General features: G+C 55.9%; 7 protein-coding genes and 1 non-coding gene across 8 annotated transcripts; 3 read left to right on the forward strand and 5 right to left on the reverse strand.

Moving 5' to 3' along the window:
• Positions 1-1,110: 1,110 nt before the first annotated feature.
• P884DRAFT_113806 (uncharacterized protein) lies at positions 1,111-1,839 on the forward strand. Its single transcript, XM_069437094.1, has one exon. It carries the CDS (start codon positions 1,279-1,281, stop codon positions 1,738-1,740), a length of 462 nt encoding a protein of 153 aa, XP_069299349.1. The 5' UTR covers positions 1,111-1,278; the 3' UTR covers positions 1,741-1,839.
• On the reverse strand, positions 1,456-3,345 carry P884DRAFT_290828 (eukaryotic rRNA processing protein EBP2-domain-containing protein). Its single transcript, XM_069444074.1, has 2 exons — positions 2,291-3,345; positions 1,456-2,196 (listed from the first exon to the last, which is right to left on the reverse strand). The coding sequence occupies exons 1-2, from the start codon at positions 3,312-3,314 to the stop codon at positions 1,862-1,864; spliced, it is 1,359 nt and encodes a 452-aa protein (XP_069299350.1). The 5' UTR covers positions 3,315-3,345; the 3' UTR covers positions 1,456-1,861.
• A 541-nt stretch (positions 3,346-3,886) lies between these two features.
• On the reverse strand, positions 3,887-3,958 carry P884DRAFT_t59. Its single transcript has one exon. It is a non-coding gene; the product is annotated as a tRNA-Thr (tRNA).
• A 1,824-nt stretch (positions 3,959-5,782) lies between these two features.
• On the reverse strand, positions 5,783-7,266 carry P884DRAFT_239847 (cyanate lyase C-terminal domain-containing protein; the record flags this gene model as incomplete). The annotated part of the gene is made up of 4 exons (XM_069440158.1): positions 5,783-6,148; positions 6,368-6,414; positions 6,655-7,050; positions 7,189-7,266. The coding sequence occupies 4 exons, from the start codon at positions 7,264-7,266 to the stop codon at positions 6,127-6,129; spliced, it is 543 nt and encodes a 180-aa protein (XP_069299351.1). The 3' UTR covers positions 5,783-6,126.
• Positions 7,267-7,831: 565 nt separating this feature from the next.
• P884DRAFT_276237 (uncharacterized protein) lies at positions 7,832-9,262 on the reverse strand (the record flags this gene model as incomplete). The annotated part of the gene is made up of 2 exons (XM_069442933.1): positions 7,832-8,840; positions 8,901-9,262. The coding sequence occupies 2 exons, from the start codon at positions 9,260-9,262 to the stop codon at positions 7,832-7,834; spliced, it is 1,371 nt and encodes a 456-aa protein (XP_069299352.1).
• A 1,034-nt stretch (positions 9,263-10,296) lies between these two features.
• P884DRAFT_220271 (uncharacterized protein) lies at positions 10,297-11,603 on the forward strand. Its single transcript, XM_069439445.1, has 2 exons — positions 10,297-10,351; positions 10,407-11,603. Exons 1-2 carry the CDS (start codon positions 10,311-10,313, stop codon positions 11,335-11,337), a joined length of 972 nt encoding a protein of 323 aa, XP_069299353.1. The 5' UTR covers positions 10,297-10,310; the 3' UTR covers positions 11,338-11,603.
• A 256-nt stretch (positions 11,604-11,859) lies between these two features.
• On the forward strand, positions 11,860-19,016 carry P884DRAFT_321925 (uncharacterized protein; the record flags this gene model as incomplete). The annotated part of the gene is made up of 3 exons (XM_069445416.1): positions 11,860-11,929; positions 12,146-17,345; positions 17,396-19,016. 3 exons carry the CDS (start codon positions 11,860-11,862, stop codon positions 18,831-18,833), a joined length of 6,708 nt encoding a protein of 2,235 aa, XP_069299354.1. The 3' UTR covers positions 18,834-19,016.
• Positions 19,017-19,364: 348 nt separating this feature from the next.
• Positions 19,365-20,488, reverse strand: P884DRAFT_276240 (ubiquitin-conjugating enzyme/RWD-like protein; the record flags this gene model as incomplete). The annotated part of the gene is made up of 2 exons (XM_069442934.1): positions 19,365-20,275; positions 20,434-20,488. 2 exons carry the CDS (start codon positions 20,486-20,488, stop codon positions 19,365-19,367), a joined length of 966 nt encoding a protein of 321 aa, XP_069299355.1.
• Between the last annotated feature and the right edge of the window lie 1,749 nt (positions 20,489-22,237).

Genomic DNA, 22,237 nt, shown 5'->3' on the forward strand with positions numbered 1-22,237 from the left:
TACGCTCTTCTCTGCAGTTGGGATTGATGGTCGTTCTCTTGATACCCCCCGGTTTCTTTTCCGAGTCGTCCTCGCCGGGATACACACGAGTCCTCATATTGCATGGCGTTATTCCATAATGTCTATCTGGTCGCAAACAGCATGGCGAAGCACAGCACAGCACAGCACAGCATCTATCTTCTCTCACACTTTCAGTCCCCACTCTCGGACAGCTACCTCTTCGAGCATGGTTGGCGTTGCACGATACCACGAGGAACTTTTCCTTCTGTCTCTTTTTTCCACGCTTGCTTGGGCTTGTAAGGCTTTCCATACCGGGATTTCCCGTCGACGGACATCATTTCCTTCTTTGGTTTTTTTTCTTTTCTTCTTTTCTTTTTTTTTGGTTTTTTTGGTTTGTTTGCTAGCAGTGTCACTTTGAAATTAGGCAGGGGAGCACAGGCAGGACAGTCATGGAATTCATCACACCTTGGTAACTTACTGTAGCCGAGCATGAAACGAATGAGCCCTCCTCTGTTCCTACATCTCTGTCGTACTTCCCTCACCTATTCATGCTCGTGATAGTGACGGTTTGCGGTTTGTGCTGGAGGACTTAACCCTGATGGCCGGTGGTATGGGTAGGTGGCATGGTCTGAAGGGGCTACTCTGTAGGAAATCAAGATCTGGCTATTGGTTTGACTGGATTGAGGGGGGCAATGTGGCATGACCCTTCCCCTGGAAGTGGGACGATGGACTGGGGCAATCAGTCTTCGGGATGGCAGCGTGCTTTGTTTGCTGCTTCCTCGTTTCAGTTGTGTTTACATTGGTGGTATGGTGGGCATATAGGCTCGGCAACTGAGTTTTACATGGTCACACTCCAACACCCCTTCCATCTTTCCTTCATCTCTCCCTTCTATCAGTCGGGTAATCATCCGCCACACCTTTTCACACTCTCACTGTCGTAATGAGCTCGAGAACTTTGGACCGGTGGGGAAGGGACGGGGGAATCCAATCCTTAAGAACAAGCGGGTTTGGGTCCTCGGATGCAGTCTGGGGTCCAGAAGGCAGCTTGGCAGCAGCCCCCCGTACCGCCCCGTCTTGCCCATTGGTCAGAGACGGGTTGGTCCGGTTAGTGAATAGGCTGGTCAGTAGCAGGCTATGTTTGGTGCATTCATTGAGCTGCGGACGAAAGAGGGAAGAGTTGGCCAAAGTGGGAATGGGTATTGGTTGATGTTGTGGAGGGGTTAGGAAACGGTAGGGAAAACGAACGGATGAGGAGAGGGGTGAGCCCCGAGTTGGGTAATGCATCATGGGGGTTTCTACTTAGTTTGTTGTACCATTGGATGGTTGTACCATTGGATGTCTACTGCGGGCCAATTGAGCTGTTCAATGATGTCATTCACTCGATTCTTCTCCTGCCGTAGCAGAATTGCAGACGCAAATGCACTCTCGTTACCATTCACTTGGAGAATCATTTTGCGGCTTTGTGGCCCAAGCTGTGCCACCCTTGGTATTGGCATGCCGGAAATATGGGACGGGGCTCTACCATTCTGTAGAGACGCGGTCGAATCAACTCTCGCTTCCCAAAAGCCTACGCTCTTTGCCCTGTCCACATCTCCCGGCGGCGGTGATGTTCAGCTCCTCACTACGACAGACGCATCAGGAGCACCTCGGTGTGAGACATCAGAGCAAGAAACCTATCAGAGTGTGTCGAGAACCGTTCTCTCTCTAGATCAAGAGAACAACCGGCGCCATTCGAAGTAGCGACAGTGGAAACACTACCAACCCGCCTCGTAATACAGCACAGGAGCACCCAGCCGGGACGGAGATACACACACACACACACACACACCGCTAACCGGTTGACACCGATATCACCCATCGTTTACCTCTTCATGGCTTGCCTCCTGCTCTTGCCGGGCCTCTGCGCCTTCCCCGCCTTCTTGGACTTGCCACCAAAACTATTGCTCTTCATCCGCTTGGCGCTGAAGCCGCTCAGGTCGCCCGAGGAGATGGCGTCGCCGGACTTGATGTGGCGCTTCTTGCCGCCAAAGCCATATTTGGCATCCTTCCGCTGCCGCTTGGGGTTGGGCTGGGGGCGGCCGTCGGCCGAGCGCTTCTTGCTGTTGCCAGAAGACTTGAGCTCGTTGTCGACGGCCACGTCGAAGAGGTCGTCTGCTTCGGTTGCGCCAAGGGCCGCGGAGCCGCCTTCTTTCCGTTCTGGTGACGTTACCCATGTTAGTATAAAAGATTTTCCGCGTCGTGGAGGAAGAGGGGAAAGAAAGGAGGGGAGGTTGGCGCGGGGGTTGCATACTCTTCTTGAGCAAGTTGATCTTTTCGAGGGTTTCGCGCTTCTGCTTGGCGCGCTCCAACTGCTTCTGCACCTGAACCTGCTTGCCAAACTTCTTGAGATCGCGCTGCTTACGCGCCTCGGCCGCCGCCTTCTTGGCGGTCGCCTCCTCGATCAACTTGGCCTTCACCTTTTGCATGGTCTCGTCGCTGCGCACCGTCTCGGCAAAGTAGTCGGTCGGCCGGGTGAAGGGCACGCCCTCCTTGCGCAACAGAGTGCGTGCCTGCCGGGCGGCTTCCAGGGACTGGTTCATGAAGGCCAGCTCGCGTTGTAGGTCGTCCTCGATGGACGGGATGGAGTCCTCCGTCTTCTTGGAGGAAACGATGGACTGGTGAAACGCGAAGGGGACGGTCTTGGGGTTCGTATCGAGGGCGAAGCGTCGGAGGGCAGTCAGGAGGCCCTCCTTGTTGTTGATTGTTTGGCGGACGCGGGTGCCAGAGGCAATCTGTTCCTCGTCCTCCTCATCTTCTGCCGAGAGCTCCTCAACGTCAATCTCCTCCTCCTCCTCCTCCTCCTCCTCTTCTTCTTCTTCGTTTCCGTCCTCATCCTCGTCCTCGTCCCTTTCCTTGCCCTCGTTCTTCTTCTCTTTTTGACCGTCACCGTTCTTCTCAGGGCCTTCTTCATCCGAGTCGAGTTCCGACTCCGAGTCGGATTCGTCTATGCCCTCCAAGTTGATGCCGCCATGCTCGTTACCGTCACTGCTCTCTGAGTCGCTGCCTTCTGAGTCGCTGCTCTCCGAGTCGCTACCCTCCTCGCTCGTCTCTTGATCCCCGTCTTTGGCCTGATTGGTCTTGCTGCCATTGCTCTTGGGCGCTTCCTCCTCGTTGCTCTCGTCCTCCCGTTCCTCCTCGTCCTTGACTACCTTCTCCACCGCCGGCTCATTGGACTTTCTCCTGTCACCTTTTTGTTTCTGCGGTTTGTTGTCCGTGACTTGTGCCTTGGTCTTCGACCCCGCCTTGGGAGACTGTGTTGCGCCTTTCTTCGCCATGTTGTCGATGTGTTGGTGGGGACAGTAGATTGATGCACTTGCAGCTTCAGAATGAACGTCTTCCAAAACTTTTTTTGGCTGGTCGTCGCGATTGAGCGATAAGATAAGATGGGAGGTGGGGCACTCCGCATCTCGCGTCTGCTACCCTAACCCTCCAATGCCCTTCCGAGAAAGCGCCCCACTTTGGGAAGGCAGGCGCGGTGCAGGCCGTGCCCCCGGCGCCGATATCCCACCAGAGTTGTTGGAAGCGGAAGTCGCGGAATGCACGCAGAGGTAGAAATCAGGATACATTGACATTGTCATTTAACGGCTGCGGAGGACCTTTTTTTCAGGGAACGATGCGGGCCGCAGCTTGCAAGAATGATTATCGCTCAAGCCAAAGCGGGCGACTGTCTGCAATTTCAGCCTCTCATTACGGAGTAATCCGTACTTGCCACTGTTTGTTCATGAGCAGCAATTTAGAAATATTCATTCCATGTCTCCGCTCAATGTGCCAAAATGGAAGCGTGACCTCGATTTTGGAGGTCATGTAAAGTGATAAAAGTAAAAAGGACCTCGTAGACGAGGTTCATTGCCCACAACCAGAATCGAACTAGTGACCTTGTCATTACTAGTGACACGCTCTACCACTGAGCCATGCGGGCTTGTTGAACGATGAAATTGAGGCGGATGACACCCCCCTATTTTCCTAATCCTGACAATCGCTTCCAGGAGTTATCAGATGCATCAGAGGGCATTAGTAGAGGAGGGAAATAGGGGGAGCTGGAACTTTTGGAGTTGGGCGGGATAGGGCCGAATGGTACCGAGGCGTTCTTTGTGCGGCCGTACTACAACGCCAGCCGAGATGACCATGTGAGTGGAAGTGGCCGAACCCAATCCCTGCAAGTGGGGGATACCGTTGTTTCCGAAAAGACTTGGTCTCCCGAGTAAGATAGCCATGCTCAGAGCTCTCTGGGAGAGCTCTGTATGGCATGGAAGGCAGATTGTCCGGCGTCAGATACAGTTTTGCGGCGCCTCAGAGAGCTCCAGTGCTGACCGCACCGTTCTCAGGAAGCAGTTCAAGCTCGATCACAGAATGTCAGGAGAGGCAAGCACAGAATGCTTTTTTTTTTTAAAAAAAAAAAAAAACAAAAAAGTCCGGCCTCGTTCAACTATATCACCATTCCTCCAAGTACACCATTGAACCAAAGAAAAGACAAAAACCCACCATGAAACAACAACCTCAGTTTCCCCCGAGCCCCTCTCTCCTCCCCTCCCCTCCAGTCATCCGGAAGAACTCTCTGCACCCCTTGCTGTAACCTCTTGCTGTATTAGTTTGGGAAACAAGGTCGCGGATCTCCTCATTCCCGTCATTCATCCCCGGCGAAGACGAACTCGTAACACAGCCCCGCCGGCAGATGGAACCTGAAAGCCAGCGAGTGCGTGAAATAGCTGAGCTGGCTGAGGTCCGTGTTGATAGCAATCGGAGGCGAAAATGGGGGGAATGACTTTGTTGGATCTTGGCCGTCGTGATTCCCTGAAGGGAGAGGAAAAGAAGATAAGAAGATAAGAAAAAGAAAGCTGGCGGTAGCGGTGATGGTGGGAAGGTCGGGGTTGAAGGATTCCTTCTTCCGAGGCCGGCCGACTGGATTGGGTGGTGCCGCCGGCCGGTCGTGACGAGCTATCGTCTCCTGGGCCCTCAGGGTTTAGAAGAGTCGGAGCGAACAGAGGGAGGCAAACCTGGGCAAAGATGAGCGAACTGCTTCCCTCCTTGGTGAATGCGTGTTCGCTGAAAAGAGTGAGGTGTTCGAGATCCAAGAGTACCCCTTACATGATGTCATGGCAGGAGAGAGAAAGAGAACTTGTCACGGCCGCCCAGCACACCGGAAATGCCCCGGTTGTCATTTACATGAGAACGCAATAGGCGCTGAAGTTGGTCGAGGTCTGGGAGACCACGGATTGAGTGGCGGTGGAAGGCATGTTGGTTGACTTCAGCTTTTGCTTGGACAGCTGAGTTTGTCTTGTGCGCTTTGTAATTGTGTGTGATGATGATGAGAGGGAGAATCGGCTTAGGAGCCGGCGACGGTGAGGTTTTTTATACACTTGTTGGTCGCGCCTCGGAGGAACCCCGAGGGCCTGGGTTGCTATTCTTCCCACTGTTCAACACGGCCGAAGAATGGCAGGCGCCCTCGCCCCTATCACATTCTTTGACACCCCTCGCTTCGTTGTTGCGATATACAAACACGTAGAAAGAGGGTGTTCAGCATCCATGGCGAGAGGAGGGGAAACTTAGCATTGTCTTCTTAGTATTGTCGTCTGCTTAGACGAGGGGCCGGCGCCCCCTGAGAGGCGAGGGAAAGCTTCTAGACCTGCCAGACGATATGCACAACGTAGAAACTATCGGTTCTAGAGGCGTCCAGCTATCTCTGATAGAGCATCTTGCTTGCTCTCGGAGATAATCTTAGGAGCTGGCATATAGAAAAGGGTTGCATGGTATGCAAAACTGTTTATTATTTGGGTCGTGGTGGCGTTGTGCTTAGTATTGTTCCCCCTAAACCCCTTAGTATTGTTGATTCCAACCCCTGTCTGTCACGCGCCCAACCCCAGCCGGCTAAAGGAGATCAGGTCCACCAAGGAAGCATCGAGTCTTCAATCACGAGGCGGGATGTGGCTGATGTTTGCTGTTCAGACGTGACTACCTATCCCAGCCCGCTGCTCCTCTGATAACACTTCGGCCCCGCGATGCACCCGACCCATCATAAGGGAGAAGCCAAACCGTGATGTCACTCAATGTTTGGCCGGAATCTGAACACCCACCACCGCGGCCTGGGACCTAGAACCGGCTGAATGGAAGCCTAGACACTCGAGAATCAGCAAAGACGTCCAGCTTCGTCGAGTCGCAGATGGCCGGCCCGAGAAGATTGAAGGGACAGGAGGACATGAGAGAGGGACCGATGGGACTCAGTCGTGCCCGCGAAAAAGCAATTGCCGTCGCACACAACTATCCACCAGAGCGCGAATCCAAGCAGCAACCGTGAGGGAAGGGGTTGGACCTAGGAGGATTCAGAACTTACCATTTCCCCTTGAGAGTGATCACAACCCACGGCGTGCCAGTCTCGTCCTGTCGAGTCCTAGTGTCAGCCACTGTTCCATGGTTTTCAGATATCAATCCTCCTCCCTGCAGCAAGGAGTCCGACCTCTCAAGGAACCCCCCCCCCCTTTTTTTTTTTCTCCCCCCTCTCCCTCTACATTCCACCCCGCCACCCCCTCCCCTCCCACAAAAAAAAGAAAAAAAAAAAGCCCCAAAATGAAACGGAAAAAAATGAAACGATAACATGGAAAAAAAGGGCTGAGAACGTACCACCTCCTTCTCGACCTTGCTGTTGAAGCAGATGGCGCTCATGATGCCGTCGCCAAACTTCTCGTTGATGACGGCCTTGAAGGCGTACCCGTAGTTCTGCACGATCTCGTACAGGCGGTAGATGAGCGGCTCGACGGGCGGCATGGGCCCGGCGCGCCCGCGGTCCGGGAAGCCCATCATCTGGGCCGCCACGTTGGACTCGGCCGACAGGCCGAGCAGCCGCACCAGCTTGTCCACGTCCTCCGGCGACGCGCGCGCCTGCCCGTAGAAGATGGCCGCCACGGCCACCTCGCTGCGGCCCAGGTACTCGGCGATGGCCTCGAACGTGAGCCGCTTCTGCGTCTTGGCCTCGAAGAGGGTGGCCGAGTAGGCGGGCAGGCGGTCGAGAATGGACGACTTTTGATTTTCGTTGTTTATTCTTTTTTTAGCTCGGGGGGTTTGGATGGGTTTGGATGGGACTAAGAAGTGTAAAGGGGAACAGAACAACCAATGGGGGCGAGAGATTGGCGCGGGTATGCTTGCTGGGTGACTTACATCGAGCGATGCGAGGTTCTGTCGTTGCTCTGCAATGGCGACGATGGATCCACGACGGGCACGTTGAGATTCTGTCATTGCTGTGGTAGCGACGGATACGTCACAGGTTTTCTCTTCCCTTCCTTGGGTCTTGTAAGTAGGTAGGTAGATACACTGCTACTTCGTACAAGTACGACGGGTTTTTTTTTTTGTTGTCTCTTCAAGTATGTCAACCAAAGAACCAAGAACCAGAGCGTTGTCGGTTGATGTGCACCGAGGAAGTTACGTCCCTCAAGCGCCTGCCTGAATCTAGACGTCCTTTTTAAGGCATACCGGGCACATACCGGGCCCTCTGCTACCCCTCCCCTCTTGCCGCCGCGTATTTGCTGGTACACGTGAGAGAGATGAGCTCACCAACCCCACATTTGGTGGTGGGCAAACTGCACCACCAGTCCCTGTCGGAGATCAACCGGACACTCGGAGGGGGACGGAGCGGGGCCCGCGGGGTCGTTAAGATACGGACGATGCCCGGAATCTGATACCCATCATCATTTCTGTTTGTGTCATCGTATCCGGCGTTTCGACAAGCAAAGATTCTCCGCATCCATGTGTATGTAGTCTATTGCGGTTTTGAACCCATCTCAACAGCTCCCCCCCCCACCTCTCACCCCGCTACTTGTTCGCCTTCGCGGGTGGCAGACTTAATCATCCCGTCCTTCTCCAATACTTCCAGCTTTGTCCAATCCTGTTTACTGGCTGCATCCAGATCGTCGACATTCAGCATGCCGATCCCCTCTTCGACCAGCACCTCCCAGACTTTATTCCTCACATGTATCGGCCACGACGGCAGCTTCCAATACCGCGACACCAGCCCCCTGCGCTTCGCCTCGCGGAGGTGGGTCTGGATCTTGTCCAGCTGCCATTGGCTCGGCCCGCTCGTCCACCACACCGGCCCGATAGCCCGCCAGAAGTCGACGCTCGCGTAGTATGAGTTGGTCCAGTTGTAGCCCGAATTCTCGAGCTTGTCCAGCGGTGCGTCGAAGAACGTATCCCGATAGCTCGAGTTCCCCACGACCAAGTCAAACGGCGCGTTGCCCGTCCCGACGACGATGATGGGGCGCCGATGAAACCGTTCCTTCTCGTAGTAGCTGAGCCAGCCCCTCTCGCGCAGCGGGGCCAACTGCTTCGAGACCAACGGCCACGTCTCGCGCCCGTCGCTCTTGATGTCGACGAGCAAGACGAGCGGCTGGTCGGGGGTCGTGTCGAAGACGCCGTTATTCTTGCCGTGGAAGAACGGCGTTTTCGGGTTCTGATGGGTGAGAATCTCGACCAGGGGATTGACGTAGAGGCTCTGGAAGGTGCGGTTCGGTTGCAACGAGGCTTTGTCATGCCCAACGAGGAGATCGCCGTTTCGCAGCCAAACATCCGCTTCGACCCCGGTGCAGCCGGCGTAGAGCGCGTTGAACAGGGGGATCTTGCGCCAATAGTCGTTGTGCGAGTGGCACGGAATTGGCAAGACGTCCCGGAGAAAGTCGGTCGGGTACCAGGCCAGTTCTTCTGTGCCGGTGCCCGGTTTGCCCCAGTTTGCAAAGGGATTGCGCTTGGCCCTGAGCCATTCAGAACAATGGGGCGCTGTTGACTCGCTGACCCTGACCACAAGGAATGTTACCGCCCTGCGAGATCGAGTCAGCATGCTGGGTGCAAAGTGGATAATGGATGGGCGCCCAGCTTACACCATGGCCAGGCCCAAGATGCATGTCTGCCATGCTCGTGGTATCCCGGGCCTTTGCTGACCTGCCCTATTTCTAAGCGCACTCGAGCCATCATCCTCGCCCTCCTTGGCGTCCCCGGCAACGGCCGCGTATTCGGCCGACACTACCGACTTGGACTTGTCCGACCTCCACGGCGCCATGGCTGACCAGAAATTCGAGAAGATGTCGGAACTCTCGGGCTGATGTTTGTGGCCGGCGCTGCGAGGGCGCGCCGTTAATAAAGAAGAATGGCTCTCCCCGGCGATGGCCACCTCCGCTAATGTTGCATCCGCTGCCGGTTCCTGGCTCCCCGCCTCCACCAGACCCACCGATCCCGGCCGCATGATCCGGGGTTACAATTATGTGTATCTACTGGTAGCCTACGGAGTAGTGTAGCTGCAGTCGACGTTGAGGGGATCACCTTCGCACTATGACTATGTGATGATTGTTTGTGCATGTACTCCGCACGCTGTTAACGATGAAGCAGGCCTGAAAGACGGTCCCAGTGTTGGGTGCGCGCTTATTTCGCCGGCAATTGATCCTACTCGTGCCCCAGAACGCGCCGAATTCGATCCAAACGACGAGGCAAGGTCAGGAGGGGACAAACTGAGACAATTGAGGGAGAGAACGATCAGCCGACGCCGTGCGGGGCCGCAGAACGTAAGAATATTCTGAGGAATTCGGCGAACCGAGCTGGGGGGAGTTCGTGCAGTTGTATGCCAGGAAGTTGCATGTATGTATGTACCTGCCCTTTTTTCCAAGTTTCACCTCACCTAGGAGCAACTCCCGTTCGCCAGTCGCAGAGGATGGGGCCGAAAACCGAGAAGCCCGAGCCGGGGTCACAACGCGTCCAGCGGTCTGGACTCTCCGCACGCCGGTGACAACCATCTCGCCTTGGTCAATGCCTTTCCCATGACCGAATGAGGTTTGATAAATATGTTTCATCCTAATTATCAGGCGAGAGTGTCGACTTTTCGATTTCCCTACCGCGTACTCCGTAGAGTGGTCGTGCTCAGGGTCTTGTTGCTGATTCGTCCAAAGCCAAGGGAAAGGCCGGAATCCATGGAAGGGCGAGGACCAGATGTGCCATCCACTCACTGATCGACGACCCACGTGGATTCCTTCCAGAACTGCCGCGGGGCGGTGCTGGCAGTGGCAGGCCCACCAGCGCACGTTCCGCCTTATTCTGTCCGCTGTGTAATCCGTACTCCATAACTGCATGTGTAACAGTACGGCGTAATCCGTACACTACGGATAGTGCAACTCTAATCCTTATCTTATCGCGTCTGTGGGGATTTTTTTTCCGTGGGCGGCCCTGGTTTGTAGAGTGTTCGACCTAGCATCGATGCTTAGCAAGTAGCAATACTGTGTCAGTATATCAGCTTGTCCAGCATGCCGCATAAGCATACAAGGCGAGAGAAAGACGAGTCGACGTAATAACCTGTCTCCCCAGTCAAGCTATGTTCCTCCGTATCTGACAGCAAGCAGTTTCGACCTCCCCCCGACGCAAATCGCTAAACCGTTACCCCCGACCACCGTTTCTAAAAAAAAGGCGGCCGAGAGGAAGACTGTTGACGCCGGGAAAAAAAGCGGTCAGAAGAGGAAGCGGAGCGAAAAAGATCTTGACGATGCGCCCCGCGCCTTCAAGCGCCTCATGGCTCTCGCCAACGGCAAGCTACCGCCGTCCGGGCTAGACAACGGTGATGCACCAGAAAAGGGCAAGGGCAAGGGCAAAGGCAAGAAAGCCAAATCTACAGCCAATTCCACCGAGGCAGCAAAGTCGACCTCTGGCTCAGTCACATCCGAAGACCTCAAGATCCGCCCAGGCGAGCGCCTCTCCGAGTTCAGCCGGCGCGTTGACGCGGCCCTACCCATCAGCGGCCTGGTGAATAAGACGGTCAAGAACGGCAAGGACCCGCTCGGTCTGAAGGTGCGGCAAACCAGGAAGGAGCGCAAGATGCAGAACATGTACGCCGAGTGGCGCGAGATCGACCGCAAGATACGGGAGCGGCGCGAGGAAGAGCGCGAGCTGGCCGAGGAGAAGGAGATGGAGAACGAGGCCGCCCTCGGCGTGTCGTGGAAGCTGGAGCTCGAAGGACAGGGCAAGAAGAAGAAGAAGAAGGGCAAGAGAGGGAAGTTTATCGGCGAGCAGGGCGATCCGGACGAGGATCCCTGGGAAGAGCTTCGGAAGAAGAGGGGGGAGCAGAAGATTGGCCTTCACGATGTCGCGCAGGCTCCGCCGGAGTTAAAGTTGCCGAAGAAAAACCTACTCGTTCGCGGGGCGACGGTGGCGGTTGAGGATATTCCCAAAGCCGCAGGTAGTCTGCGGCAAAGGGAGGAGCTGCAGAGCATCCGGCAGGACGTGGTGGCATCGTACCGGAAGCTGATGAGCGAGAGGAGGCCTACCATCGGCACATGATATATTCAAGGCGGAGAGGGAGCAGCGACAGGACTGCTGAGGATGGGAGGGTGAATATGGTTGAGATATCGGAAATCGCAAGCTGTCCTGGAGACGAGCTATCGTCAAAATAAATGGCAACTCATGAAAATTTCCTACCAAGGTAATTATGGTAGGTAGGGGGAGAAAGTATCCCGAGAGTTTCTTTCCTATCGATTTCGAGCTGGCACATTCCAAAGCCTCTACCTCTACATTTGAGCAATTGCTGTAAAACAGCGGTAATTGAGAAAGCTTCTTCCCTGTCGTTGGCAGTTCGAGTTGTCTGTCGCATGTCAGTGACGGTACGGTACGTACCCGTTGAGCCTTTGCCGCACCCCCACCTCGGTTGGCTGCCCCTCCAAAAAATCCTCCTGCATCTTCGCCATCGCGATCCTCCCTCATATCCGCCACACAAAACGACGAGCATCAGCGTTCAATTCCCGCATCGACTCAATATCGTCAATTTTTTCGCCAGTCAAGAATGAGACACGATCCTTTGCCATTATGAGCGGAGTCGGACTTGAGGTCCTGTTGGAGGACCTCATTCCTGAGATCGCGTATTCTGGACAAAAAGGTACGTCGCATACTAATGCGGGTTTCCCGGCGTCAATATATGTTTCCAGGTCATAGTTGGCATGCCATTGGAATACCGTATACAACTTGCTCTTCACCGTCGATCTCGAAGGATTGTGGCCGATTATCATATCCGCAGCGGCCGTCTTGTGATCTGCGAAACAAGCCGTCCTAGTTCCCCTGTTGTTGGCTCACAGCGCTGCTAACTCGATATCAGGAGTCTCGATAACTGAGTTGCTGAAGATTGTTCGGCGATATCACCTCAGCCTCAATAGCCAGGATGCGTCATCTCACGACGACGCAGCCGGCGGGCTGCGGGGATCGATTGACGATGCCGACATTGAGAAGTCCCTTACAGAAGCCGAGATGGCGTCCGCCCGCTGGGCTTGGGACTGGCTGCGTTCCCGACCGCAGATTCTCATCAACGGCAACAGGCGCTGGAATCGACTCGAATTGAGCGAAGCCCTCGCCTTGCCAGAAGCCGACTCGGTCGACCCAGCCATCGCCTCCGCATCGGCGCATGGCAAAGAAATCGACCATGCCAGAGGCGACAAGTCCAAAAAGACGCTCACCACCAGGCCACGGATTTACCCAGCCGAAGATCTGGTTTGGCAGACCTTGACTCGCCATGGCGTTGATTACAAACGGGTACCTGCCCTAGAGTGGGCCTGCCTCCAGGGTATCGCGTCATCCAGGTCGGAGGGCATCCTCCAGAGTGACCTCCGGCGCCTTGTTGACCAGGACAAGAGGTCGCTTCCGAAGCGCACAGATTCGCTTGCTCGGAAAGGCTATATTGCCAAGCGGACAGTCGTGGTCCAGAAGATGAAGACCAGCCGACTCTGGCTCATCGACTTTGCCCCTCCTCTCGTCGAGGCGGAAACTCACGGCCTTGACCTATCCCCCGAGACGCTAAGCAAAGACCTAGAACCCGTGCCCTGGCATGGGCGGTGGACCGGAAACAACATCGACATGGACGCCCTTGGTAGAACCGCCGTGGGCGTCGTCAAGGCCTTCAACGTCATCCGGTACGCCGACCTGAGACTCAAAATGGGCGTATCGGGCAAACGGTGGCAGATGAAGACCTTGGCCAAGAATTGCCAGCGGCTAGTTGATATCGGTGTTCTGAAATACACGGCCGCCTCATTCCCGGGTTCGCGCAAGATCTTCAAGGATTGTCTTAAATTCGTGCGGGACCCCAGTGCTGAAGAATGGGACAAGTTCCTCGCAACCGGGAAGAAGACATCACTCTACTCCGACCCTACGAGGCATCGAGAGCCAAAACCGAACGCACTTGCTCTCTACGGCAAGTCGGGTGAGGACGGCCAGGGAAGTGGCGATGCCCGGTCCAAGGTAAGGCGCATCTTCAGCGGCTGGACTCCCGAGAAGCCCCTCGCCCAGACAGTCTTTGAGGTCATTCGGAGTGCTGGTCCAGAAGGGGCTTCCAATCCTCAGGTTAGCGTGGCTACGGTCGGCTACCAGCATCGGCGTTATCTCTCCAGCTATCTCACGAAGGTCGCCGAAACCCAGCAACCGCCGCATCTCAAGAAGTTCCAAGTCGTGAGCAAGCTCGTGCGCACCGGCAAGACTTCGGCTTATATGTTCTCGGCCCCCGGGGCGACAGGACAAGCGGCCCTTCCCGGACTTGACGAGAGAGAATCCACGACGGATCAAGTCGCAACAGGGGACCTTGAAGACTCCACGTCGGCGGATCCATATGGCTTTGGGACAGTACGGCCCAAAGCTTTCAGCTCGAGTGAAGACTTTACGCTCTCGGACATGTCGCGGATTGCTAGGAAATCCAAGCCCTCAGCCAAGCGAAAGCTCTTACCTCGCATCAGACCGGAATACGTGTCCACGGCCGAGGGTTCTACTGGGGAAACGGCAGGACAGGATGCAGTAGTACCGGATCGAGAAGAGCATAATGTCCAATCCGCGTCCGCCGGATCTCTGAAGCGTCATTTTGACGAGATGACAGCCAGCCATGAAGGCGTCGAGGAAGATCCGGTCAACCCATCAGATCCCCAAGAGCAGGGTACAGTGTCAACATCCACAACGCTCGACAAAGCCGCCAATGTGCCAACAGACGAAGAGCTCGTTCTGAATGTCCGTTATAATGGTGTTCCTGGGAAGCTGCAGTTAGACCGTACGCAGCGTAAAGTCACTTTCACGAGATCCGGAAGAGGTCTCAAGAAGCCTGTGACCATTCCCGTTGACAGCAACCTCGATGAGCCGGCCGTACAAGATGTCCCAGGCGGTGACGAGAAGGTCCTGCTCCTCACAACGAGGGAAAAGGACGGGTTGCAGCCCCAGACATATCCGTTCAACTTCGACACGGACAGCCAGAACAGTGCCGTCTGGATTCAGCAAGAGGTCACCAGGATGAGATCACCTGACTATCAAGAGCCGTCACTGGAGAAAACTGCTGGTGCCTCGGAGGAGATCACGGTTGTGGCTGCCTCTTCCGAGCCACCTCGTGGCAGAGGGCATGGTGCCGGTCGAGGCAAGGGCAAGAGGGGGCAGGCCTCGTCCGCCGGGGCAAAACCATATGTGTGCGAACTGTGTGGTGGTTCCTGGAAGAATGACATTGGCCTCAAGTACCACCAACAAAAAGCCCAAGTCTCCTGCAATCCGAATTTCGACCCCGCCGTGCTGCTCGAGCGTTCACGCAAGCGTCGCAGGCTTACTCCCGTACCACCGTCCGACGCGAATACCGAAGCGGGCGAACAAGATGGCATAGGGCGTACGCGCAAGCCTAAGGGCGGGAATAAAGGGGAGAAAGGCACTCCTCACCTATATTCCAAAGTTCGGGCTGCCATGCGCTGCGTACGGGGCCCAGCTCACAAGTTCCGTGGCTTGAATTTGCCTGACGCTGGCGACGAGGAAACAGTAGACTGGGAACTGGAACGGCCCAAAAACATGCCAGCCGGCATGTCCGGATCAGAAGGGCCTGGATTGGCCTGGAACAATACGGTTCCTCCGTCCTCCTCAAGCGCTCTTGGGCCAGGGACACCTTTCAACGCCGAAACTCGCCTCCAAACCCCCGCTGGTATTTTGTCATACACAGAACACATGCACGAAGCTGAAGGTGACGCAGCTCAGAAGACCTCAGCTTCTGTTGGAGACAGTGCGACTGCGATGGTTGCTGGCGATAAGCCGCTCGAGAAAGGGCTTTATCACCCCACCGCATCGACAGCGCTCTGGCGCTCTCGGGCATCTGAGGGTGCTCCGATGACTGGCGCCCCATTCAGCAACAAGGAGGCCTCCCGTACCGACCCAGAAGAATTCACTCCGCAGCCTTCGGGGAAGGCGCCTCATCCGGATGAATACGGGGAGGGTTCGCCGTCGAGACAAGACCTTGGGGACCACCAGTCAGAGCCGCCCAAAAGCGAATATCCTGAGCCCCCTTATCCACAGGACGTGCAAGAGCTTGGGACAGCAGAGACTTCTACATCACTTCCCGACCAGGGCCTTTACAAGCCATTCACCCGCTCTTCCAATTACGAACGCATGACCAGCGATGCCAAGAGAAGAACGGCTCAGGCCTTCGACATCATCAACTATCTCCTGGACAACAATCTCGGCGTCTTCCCTGGCGACAAGGCACTATTCTACGCCCTGACAAATGTCTTTTTGAAAGAATTTAAGAAGCAGATGCCTCCCACCTGGAAGAACTGCACGAGTGCGGTCAAGGCTCTGGAGAATCGGAAGCTTGCCAGCGTTCACACCCACATGCTCAAAACGGAGAGGGGACGGCTGCAGACATGTACCCTGCTCATCAGGACCGGTGTAGACCCAAATGGGATCATCGCAACCAGGATGAAGCAAAAAATGCGCGAATCATACCCAGGCATCTTCATACCGCCTGCGTTTTCCCCCACCCAGGAAGAGCTAGCCTTGCTGCAGGAACTAGACAGAAAGACCCATGACAAGAATATCGTCAACAGCAAACCGAACGCCAACGGGCAAAAGTTCCGTAGCAGACGCAAGATCGAGGACGTTGAAATCTTCGACGCGCCTTACTACAAGAACACGGCCCCTGTCATCAGCCCAAGGAAGGATCCCCTTTGGATTCGGGACACCGAGCGGCTGGCAGAAGAGGGAACTGTTGTACAGAAGCGGCCAGTTGGCGACGATACTTGGACCGAGCCTCCCCAAAAGAAGGCGAGGACGGATCCAGAGGCCGATGCATATCGCGACATACCGGTGGATCCGAGCATTATTGGAGATCCGCAATCAATATCGCAGCCGGATCAGCGGGACGGGCACTCTGTGCTCGAAGCAATAAAGACGTACAGTCTCCTACCGGTCAAACCGGGCTCTCGCGGCAGCCGTCGGAGGCTATCCTATCCGTACAAGCCGTTGGCCAAACTCTCGCCGGAGCTTGGTAGAACCAGGAACCCGGGGTTGAGGAGTTTGCCCGACGAATTTTTCAAAAACCTTCCGTCTCCCGCAGCCGTCCAGTTTGTCTCGCCCGAGGTGCTGATGCTAGAGCCCAATACAAGTCTGGAGGATGAGGAAGAGGAACAAGCTCAAGAGCGTCAGGGTCAGAGCCAGGTCTCGAGCCGGGAGACTACCGAAGGTAGTGTCGGCGAGGTGGAAGTTGAGGCAGAGGTTGAGGAAGCAATCGAGGAACCTAAGGCGTTCAGATTTACTTCGCCCGCCGTTCTTGAGCCGATGTCCAAGGGGACTTGGCCCGATCTGACCGTGGGCTTCTTTGAGCACTACGAAGGCAGCTTCGCCCTCAATGGCTGGATGCCTAGCTTGAAGTGGCTCCAGACTCAGAATCTTCCGACCAGCACGGAGGAGATGGCACAGAAACAAAAGGCCGACAGAATCAAACTACGTGGCTGGGTTGACAAGGAGTATGCCAAGTTCTGCTCCGTCGTCAATCAATGCGCGGCATGGGAGCAGTCCCGGGTCGGCACTGCAGTCATGCTGGGCGGCAAGGTGCCTCCCGGGTCCAGCTACATCAATGTCTCTCCGCCTGCGTCAAAGGCGAATTCGAAGCCCATAACTCTGGCGTGGTCAGACGAGACGCAGTACGACCTTGAGACTCTTCCCTACGAGGAACTGGAAGACGATGACTACGGAGATGTCACGTGTGTTGAGGACCCTGAGAGAGCTGCCAGAGACGGTGAGCCATCGTCCAAGAAGCGTCGCCCGCAAAAGGCTCCTGGGCAGGTGCGGCGGATGCAGGGCAGGCCTCCCAAGCTCAAGCTCACGGCTATCAAGACGATGCGTGAACATACGGCGTACCCACGATCAGAAGAAGATTTCCTGCGGGGCAACGGGGAAGAGCTCGACTGGTCAAGCGAGAATGTCCGGTTGGCGGCGTTCGTTGCCGTGACTACCCTGCTTGGTGGCGTGGACAGGGTTGTAGATTGGGGACTGATGATGAGGCTCGTGCCTGACCAAACGTGAGTTGGTCATTTCCGAATCCGTGACCTAAGCGACTGACGATGAGCAGGATAAGCCAGCTGCGGCACTACTGGTGTACGCTAAAGAAAGACCGGCTGTCGACCATCGTCGGCCTGACGGAAAAGTTCCGGCGGGCGTTCCTCAAGGCGTACGAAAACAACGAGATCCCGCCCATCGACTACGATAATGTGCTGGCCTACGACTGGAAATCCCTAATCAAGTGGACGACCAAGCTTGACATGGCCGAACGGAGGATGTTGCCTTCCACGCGCAAAGAGCTGGATGACAAGTTCGTTGTGACCAAATTCAGACATGGCAACCGCCCTTGGAGGGAGGCCTTCTATCACCCCCAGCGATCCATCTTCAACAAGTTCCAGGACGCGACGTCCGAATCTCTCGCTCTACCGGTGGATAACAACCCGGAGCCGAAGCTAAGCACCGATATGATCGTGGCCATGTCCTGGACGCGGTCGCTCTGCGTGACGCCAGTTGAAGCGTACCCAGCCGACGCCGTCGTCCGGAGGCGCAACAGCTTGTTCCCTAAGCGCGCAAAAACCGAGATCACCGAGTTGATGATCAAGGGCGTCGACCAGCTGCAGCGGCAGGGCGTCATCTCCAAATCGTCTTCGAAATGGTCCAACGGTCGCCGCTGGCGTTTCAACACACGGGTCATCGACGCCCTCGAGAAAGCAGCGCAGCAAGAGAAGTTTGCCAAAGCGGCCCAGTTCAAGAAGGAGCTCGATCAGGCCTTCCGCGCGGGTGAGACGAAGAAACGCGTCACCTACATCACCAACGACGGCATGATCATGGCCCTGTTGAACCTGCAGGCCAATGGCCGGGTGCGCGTCGAAACAACAGGCCAGCCGTACGTGCCCATGGGCCACGAACCAGGAAATTACGAAACCCGCAAGTACACCAAAAAGTACATGCACTTCCGCCTCGACATCGTTCCGACCGACTCCTACCTCTACGATGAAGTCACCACAGCGGCCGCTGAAGGCGAAGCATGGAAGGGAAGGGAAGACACGACCCTCGCCGACCTACGCAGCCGCATCAAGGCAACGCCACCACCGACCTGCGGCCCGGGGGGCGCCGTGCCCGTCTGGTGCGACGTCTTCGGCAAGGTGGACGTGGATCGCTGGCTCAAGTACCTTAGCGCGGTGCTGATCACGCTGGCGTCGCGAGGGTCGATGCGCGCCGAGGAGCTCACCAAGACGCTCAAGCCCGTCATCATGTTGTTCGAGACGGAACTAATCATGGAATGGTTGGTGGGCCTGGGGCTGCTGAAGCCGCAGATGGGCGCTATGGCGCCGGCTGTCATGGAGTGGTGGTGGGTTGCGGTGGAGATGCAGAGGGAAGGGTTGTCAGAGAAGCGAAATGTTGCCGCCGCCGCCGCCGCCGCCGCCGCTACTGGTGGTACTCCTTCTGGAGTCAATGGTCATGGAACTGGAGAGGTGACAGCGATTGTGGGTGAAGATGGGAAATGAACGTTTGAGCAGCGAGATGCAGCGGGAGGCGCTTCCTCTGGGTCGGCCGGGCAAGAACTCTTAAGGGAACAGTCCAAGGGTGAGGTGGTAATTTGTTTGATTTTTATGTAACAGTTCAAAAGATCTGCTGGGTTGTCTCTTGGGGACTCGGGCATGGTTATCACAGGCGTAAGACCCCCTGGAAAACCGAAGGGAGAGAGGGAGAAGGGGGCTCCTGGGGATTGGTCCGCGATACCCGCTTGCTGGTCTAGCATAGCATAACACGGAGTTAACCGGAAATTCTGGGTGAATATTTATTTACCTCATTTCTCACACAATTCCATCATCACCCGTGACTGATAAAGAGCCTGGTGTCTCAAAAGACGTGTTCTCGCCCTATAGACAAGTACGTCTACAAGCGGACTCGGGTAAAACATTCGAGTTGTCATGGATGGAAACAATCTTTGTCTATGCAACGCTAAAACCAATCCCATGGCCTGGCCATGTTGAAAACGACTTACTTGAAAGGGAGACCCGCCATAGCACCCAAGCTCATGCCAGCATGACCTTGGCGACCACAGCAGCCAGGAGAACAGCCACGGCAAAGATCAGCCGGTCCAGCCACACTGTCGTCTCATCCACTGGCCCCTGCCGAGCTTGCTGCAGCGCCGGGCCGGCTGCCGTCGCTAGCGGACTTGACGAAGGCGCTCTCCTTGTCGGCGGCTGCGGCACGGTGCTCCCTTGTGCGAACTGTTGTTGTTGTTGTCGTCGTCGTTGCTGATCGTGTAGCTGCTGTCCACTCGCTGACGTCTCCCCCGACGGGGTAGTCCGCACGAACCCCTCGGCCAGCGCGTCGCTCTCTCCGTCCCGGTCGTCCTGGCTCTGCTGGCCGGAGCCTCGCTGATTCGCCTCCATCTCGTCCCGCCACCCCATCCTCAGCTCCTCCGGCACCTTGACCTCTTCTTCTTCCCTTCCTCTCCCCTCCCCGCTGCTCTCCTTGACCCTCTCCTCGCACTCGGCCAGGATCTCGGCGTTGGTCTTGCCCCCGCAGCAGACGCCGCACCGCCACGCCCTGCTCTCCGCGGCCAGCCGGCGGCGCACGGCCTCGCCGCTCTCGAGGCCGCCCAGCTGGCCCTTGACGTCCGTCTCCATGAAGGTCCGCAGGGCGACCAGGGCGGTGCGGATGCCCCAGGCGGGCTGCCAGGTCTCCTCGTGGTGGCCCGAGATGCTGAGGCAGATCTCCCGGTTGGTCTCGAAGCGGCCGGACGGGGTCAGGAAGCGGAAGGAGGGCGGGCGCAGGGGGTAGCCGGGCGGGAGCACGATGCGGCCGTGGTAGATGCCCGACTCGAAGGGGGACTTGGGCGGCCCGCGCAGGGTGAAGTGCCACTCGAACAGGTCCGTCTCGAGCGGGACCGCGTGGTAGTCGGCGGACGGGGAGCTGGTGAGTTCGTGGGCTTCGCGGACTGGATCCGATGATATTATCTAAGTTAGCAGAGGGTCGAGAGACTCGGGTTTGACTTGTTGTTGCGGGTTTTTTTTTTTTTTTTGGGGGGGGGGGGGGTGGAAGGGGGTTTTGGTGGGATGGCGAGGGACGAGAGATGGGGGACGGGAGCAAGCGTACGGATACGGCGGATGGTGGGGGATTTGGAGTTGAACTTTGGAGTCGTCGTTGACATTGCGCAGTTCTGAAGGCTTCTGCTAAGTACAATTAATGGTAGATGATAGAAAATGCCGTAGGTGGCGAAGGTAGCAAAAAGAATGCGGTTCGGCTAGGATCTGTACGTTAGTTTGTCAAGTTGAGCATATATGTTGTTCGGTGGTTGGTGGTTGACGTTGTGATTGCAGCTGACGTCGGGAGGAGAGAGGAAGCGGCCAAGTTGCAACAAGAAAGGCGGCACTACGCTGCTGCCGCCGCGGGAGACCAGCAATCTGTTACTCTTTCATTGACCAACGGAGACTCAGCTTGAATTTGGCAAATCCGATATGGTTGATATAAAATGCCATCCCTTTTTTTTTCTTTTTTTTTTTTTTTTTAGCAGTACGATATGCGCCCGAATTCAAATCCATGATCGGCTTGGACCTGTCTGAAACTCGTTCGACCTTCGCCGTGCGCAGCCCACTGGCGCAAGTAATCCGTACAGCGTAATCCGTACTACGAACTGTAATCCGTACTGTACTGTACGTAGCTCTGAACCAAGTACAGATTATGTAATACGGATTCCAGAACACGCTGAAAACGGCAGTTAACTAACAAAGATGTGGGGCTTGCTTGGCGTGTGCTGCACTTGGTGGCGATACGGATACCAGGACCCACATTAGAGCCATCAAGGTGCTGAGATGGCTGATACAGAGTCGATAAGGTCTCTTTCCTGTACGAAACACTTGATCATACCACGGTCCTAGGGCTCTTCCAGCTGTTGTGTTCTGCACATCTTTTATGACATGAGTAAAAGCCAATTGCTGACGGCTTCTACTTTCTACCTGAGATACTTCAAGGAGTTTGAGGAAGCCATGGAGTGGTGAGATTCGACTCAAAAGGCACATAAAAGGCGCCTTCCACGCGTGCTCAGGCTTGCGTGTAGTGACTGTCTCCTTCCCATCTCGATCAGAAACTTAGTTAGATACCCGCTTAGTCGCCAAGCGTGTCTCTCTGACGACGCTGGTCCTGAGCTCTTTCCCGATCCCCCCCAAGGCCAATGATTTGGGGGCCTTACGTGCATTAAATGCCATCTTGAGCTGACCCGCAGAGCTGCTCCCCTCGCGCACTAGGATGAAATGCGGAAGCGAAACGAGCCACACCGCCACTGTAAACGGTGCACGCAGCTGTTCCACGCCCCCAAGACCGAAGACCGCAACCACAGGGAGGTACGCATGCGTGGTACTCCGTAATGTCATCACCACCACCCAGGCAAAATCATTTCTTCAAGTTCCACTAGGCCAAGTCCTGGCCAAACAGGCTAATCGCACACAGAGAGATGAGTCGTCGCGAGGAAGTTAAAGACTGATGTTAATATCGTCTGCCGTGAGGAGAAACTCACATGCCCAGGAGCAGTGCCCAACGGCGCTCTCAGCGGTTCAGCAGCATGGCGACCACGACGACGCACGCTGAGGTCAGAGGAAAAGTGACCCAAGGGCAGACTCTGGGCTCCGCGCGGACGCAGCATAGTTCTCTCGAAAACGCAAAAACATGCATACGGAACGAGACAGAGAGCGGAGATAAGCAGTTGTTTTCGACCTGTTCCAGAGGGCACCGCGGTACTGTCTAGTTGGCCAAGAGCTTTAATCGACCACAACGACAGAACGCACCGCGGATTGACTTGGTCGTCTACAAGTCAAGACTGCGCACATCCATATTCGCGCGTTCGTCTCCGTACACGTTACACTTGTGTGCCGTTCGTCACAGGGGTCTTTGGTCCGAGCGTGCC

Source organism: Thermothelomyces heterothallicus (genome assembly GCF_042370625.1).
Source record: "Thermothelomyces heterothallicus CBS 202.75 unplaced genomic scaffold P884_scaffold_6, whole genome shotgun sequence".
In the NCBI taxonomy this organism is placed as follows: domain Eukaryota; kingdom Fungi; phylum Ascomycota; class Sordariomycetes; order Sordariales; family Chaetomiaceae; genus Thermothelomyces; species Thermothelomyces heterothallicus.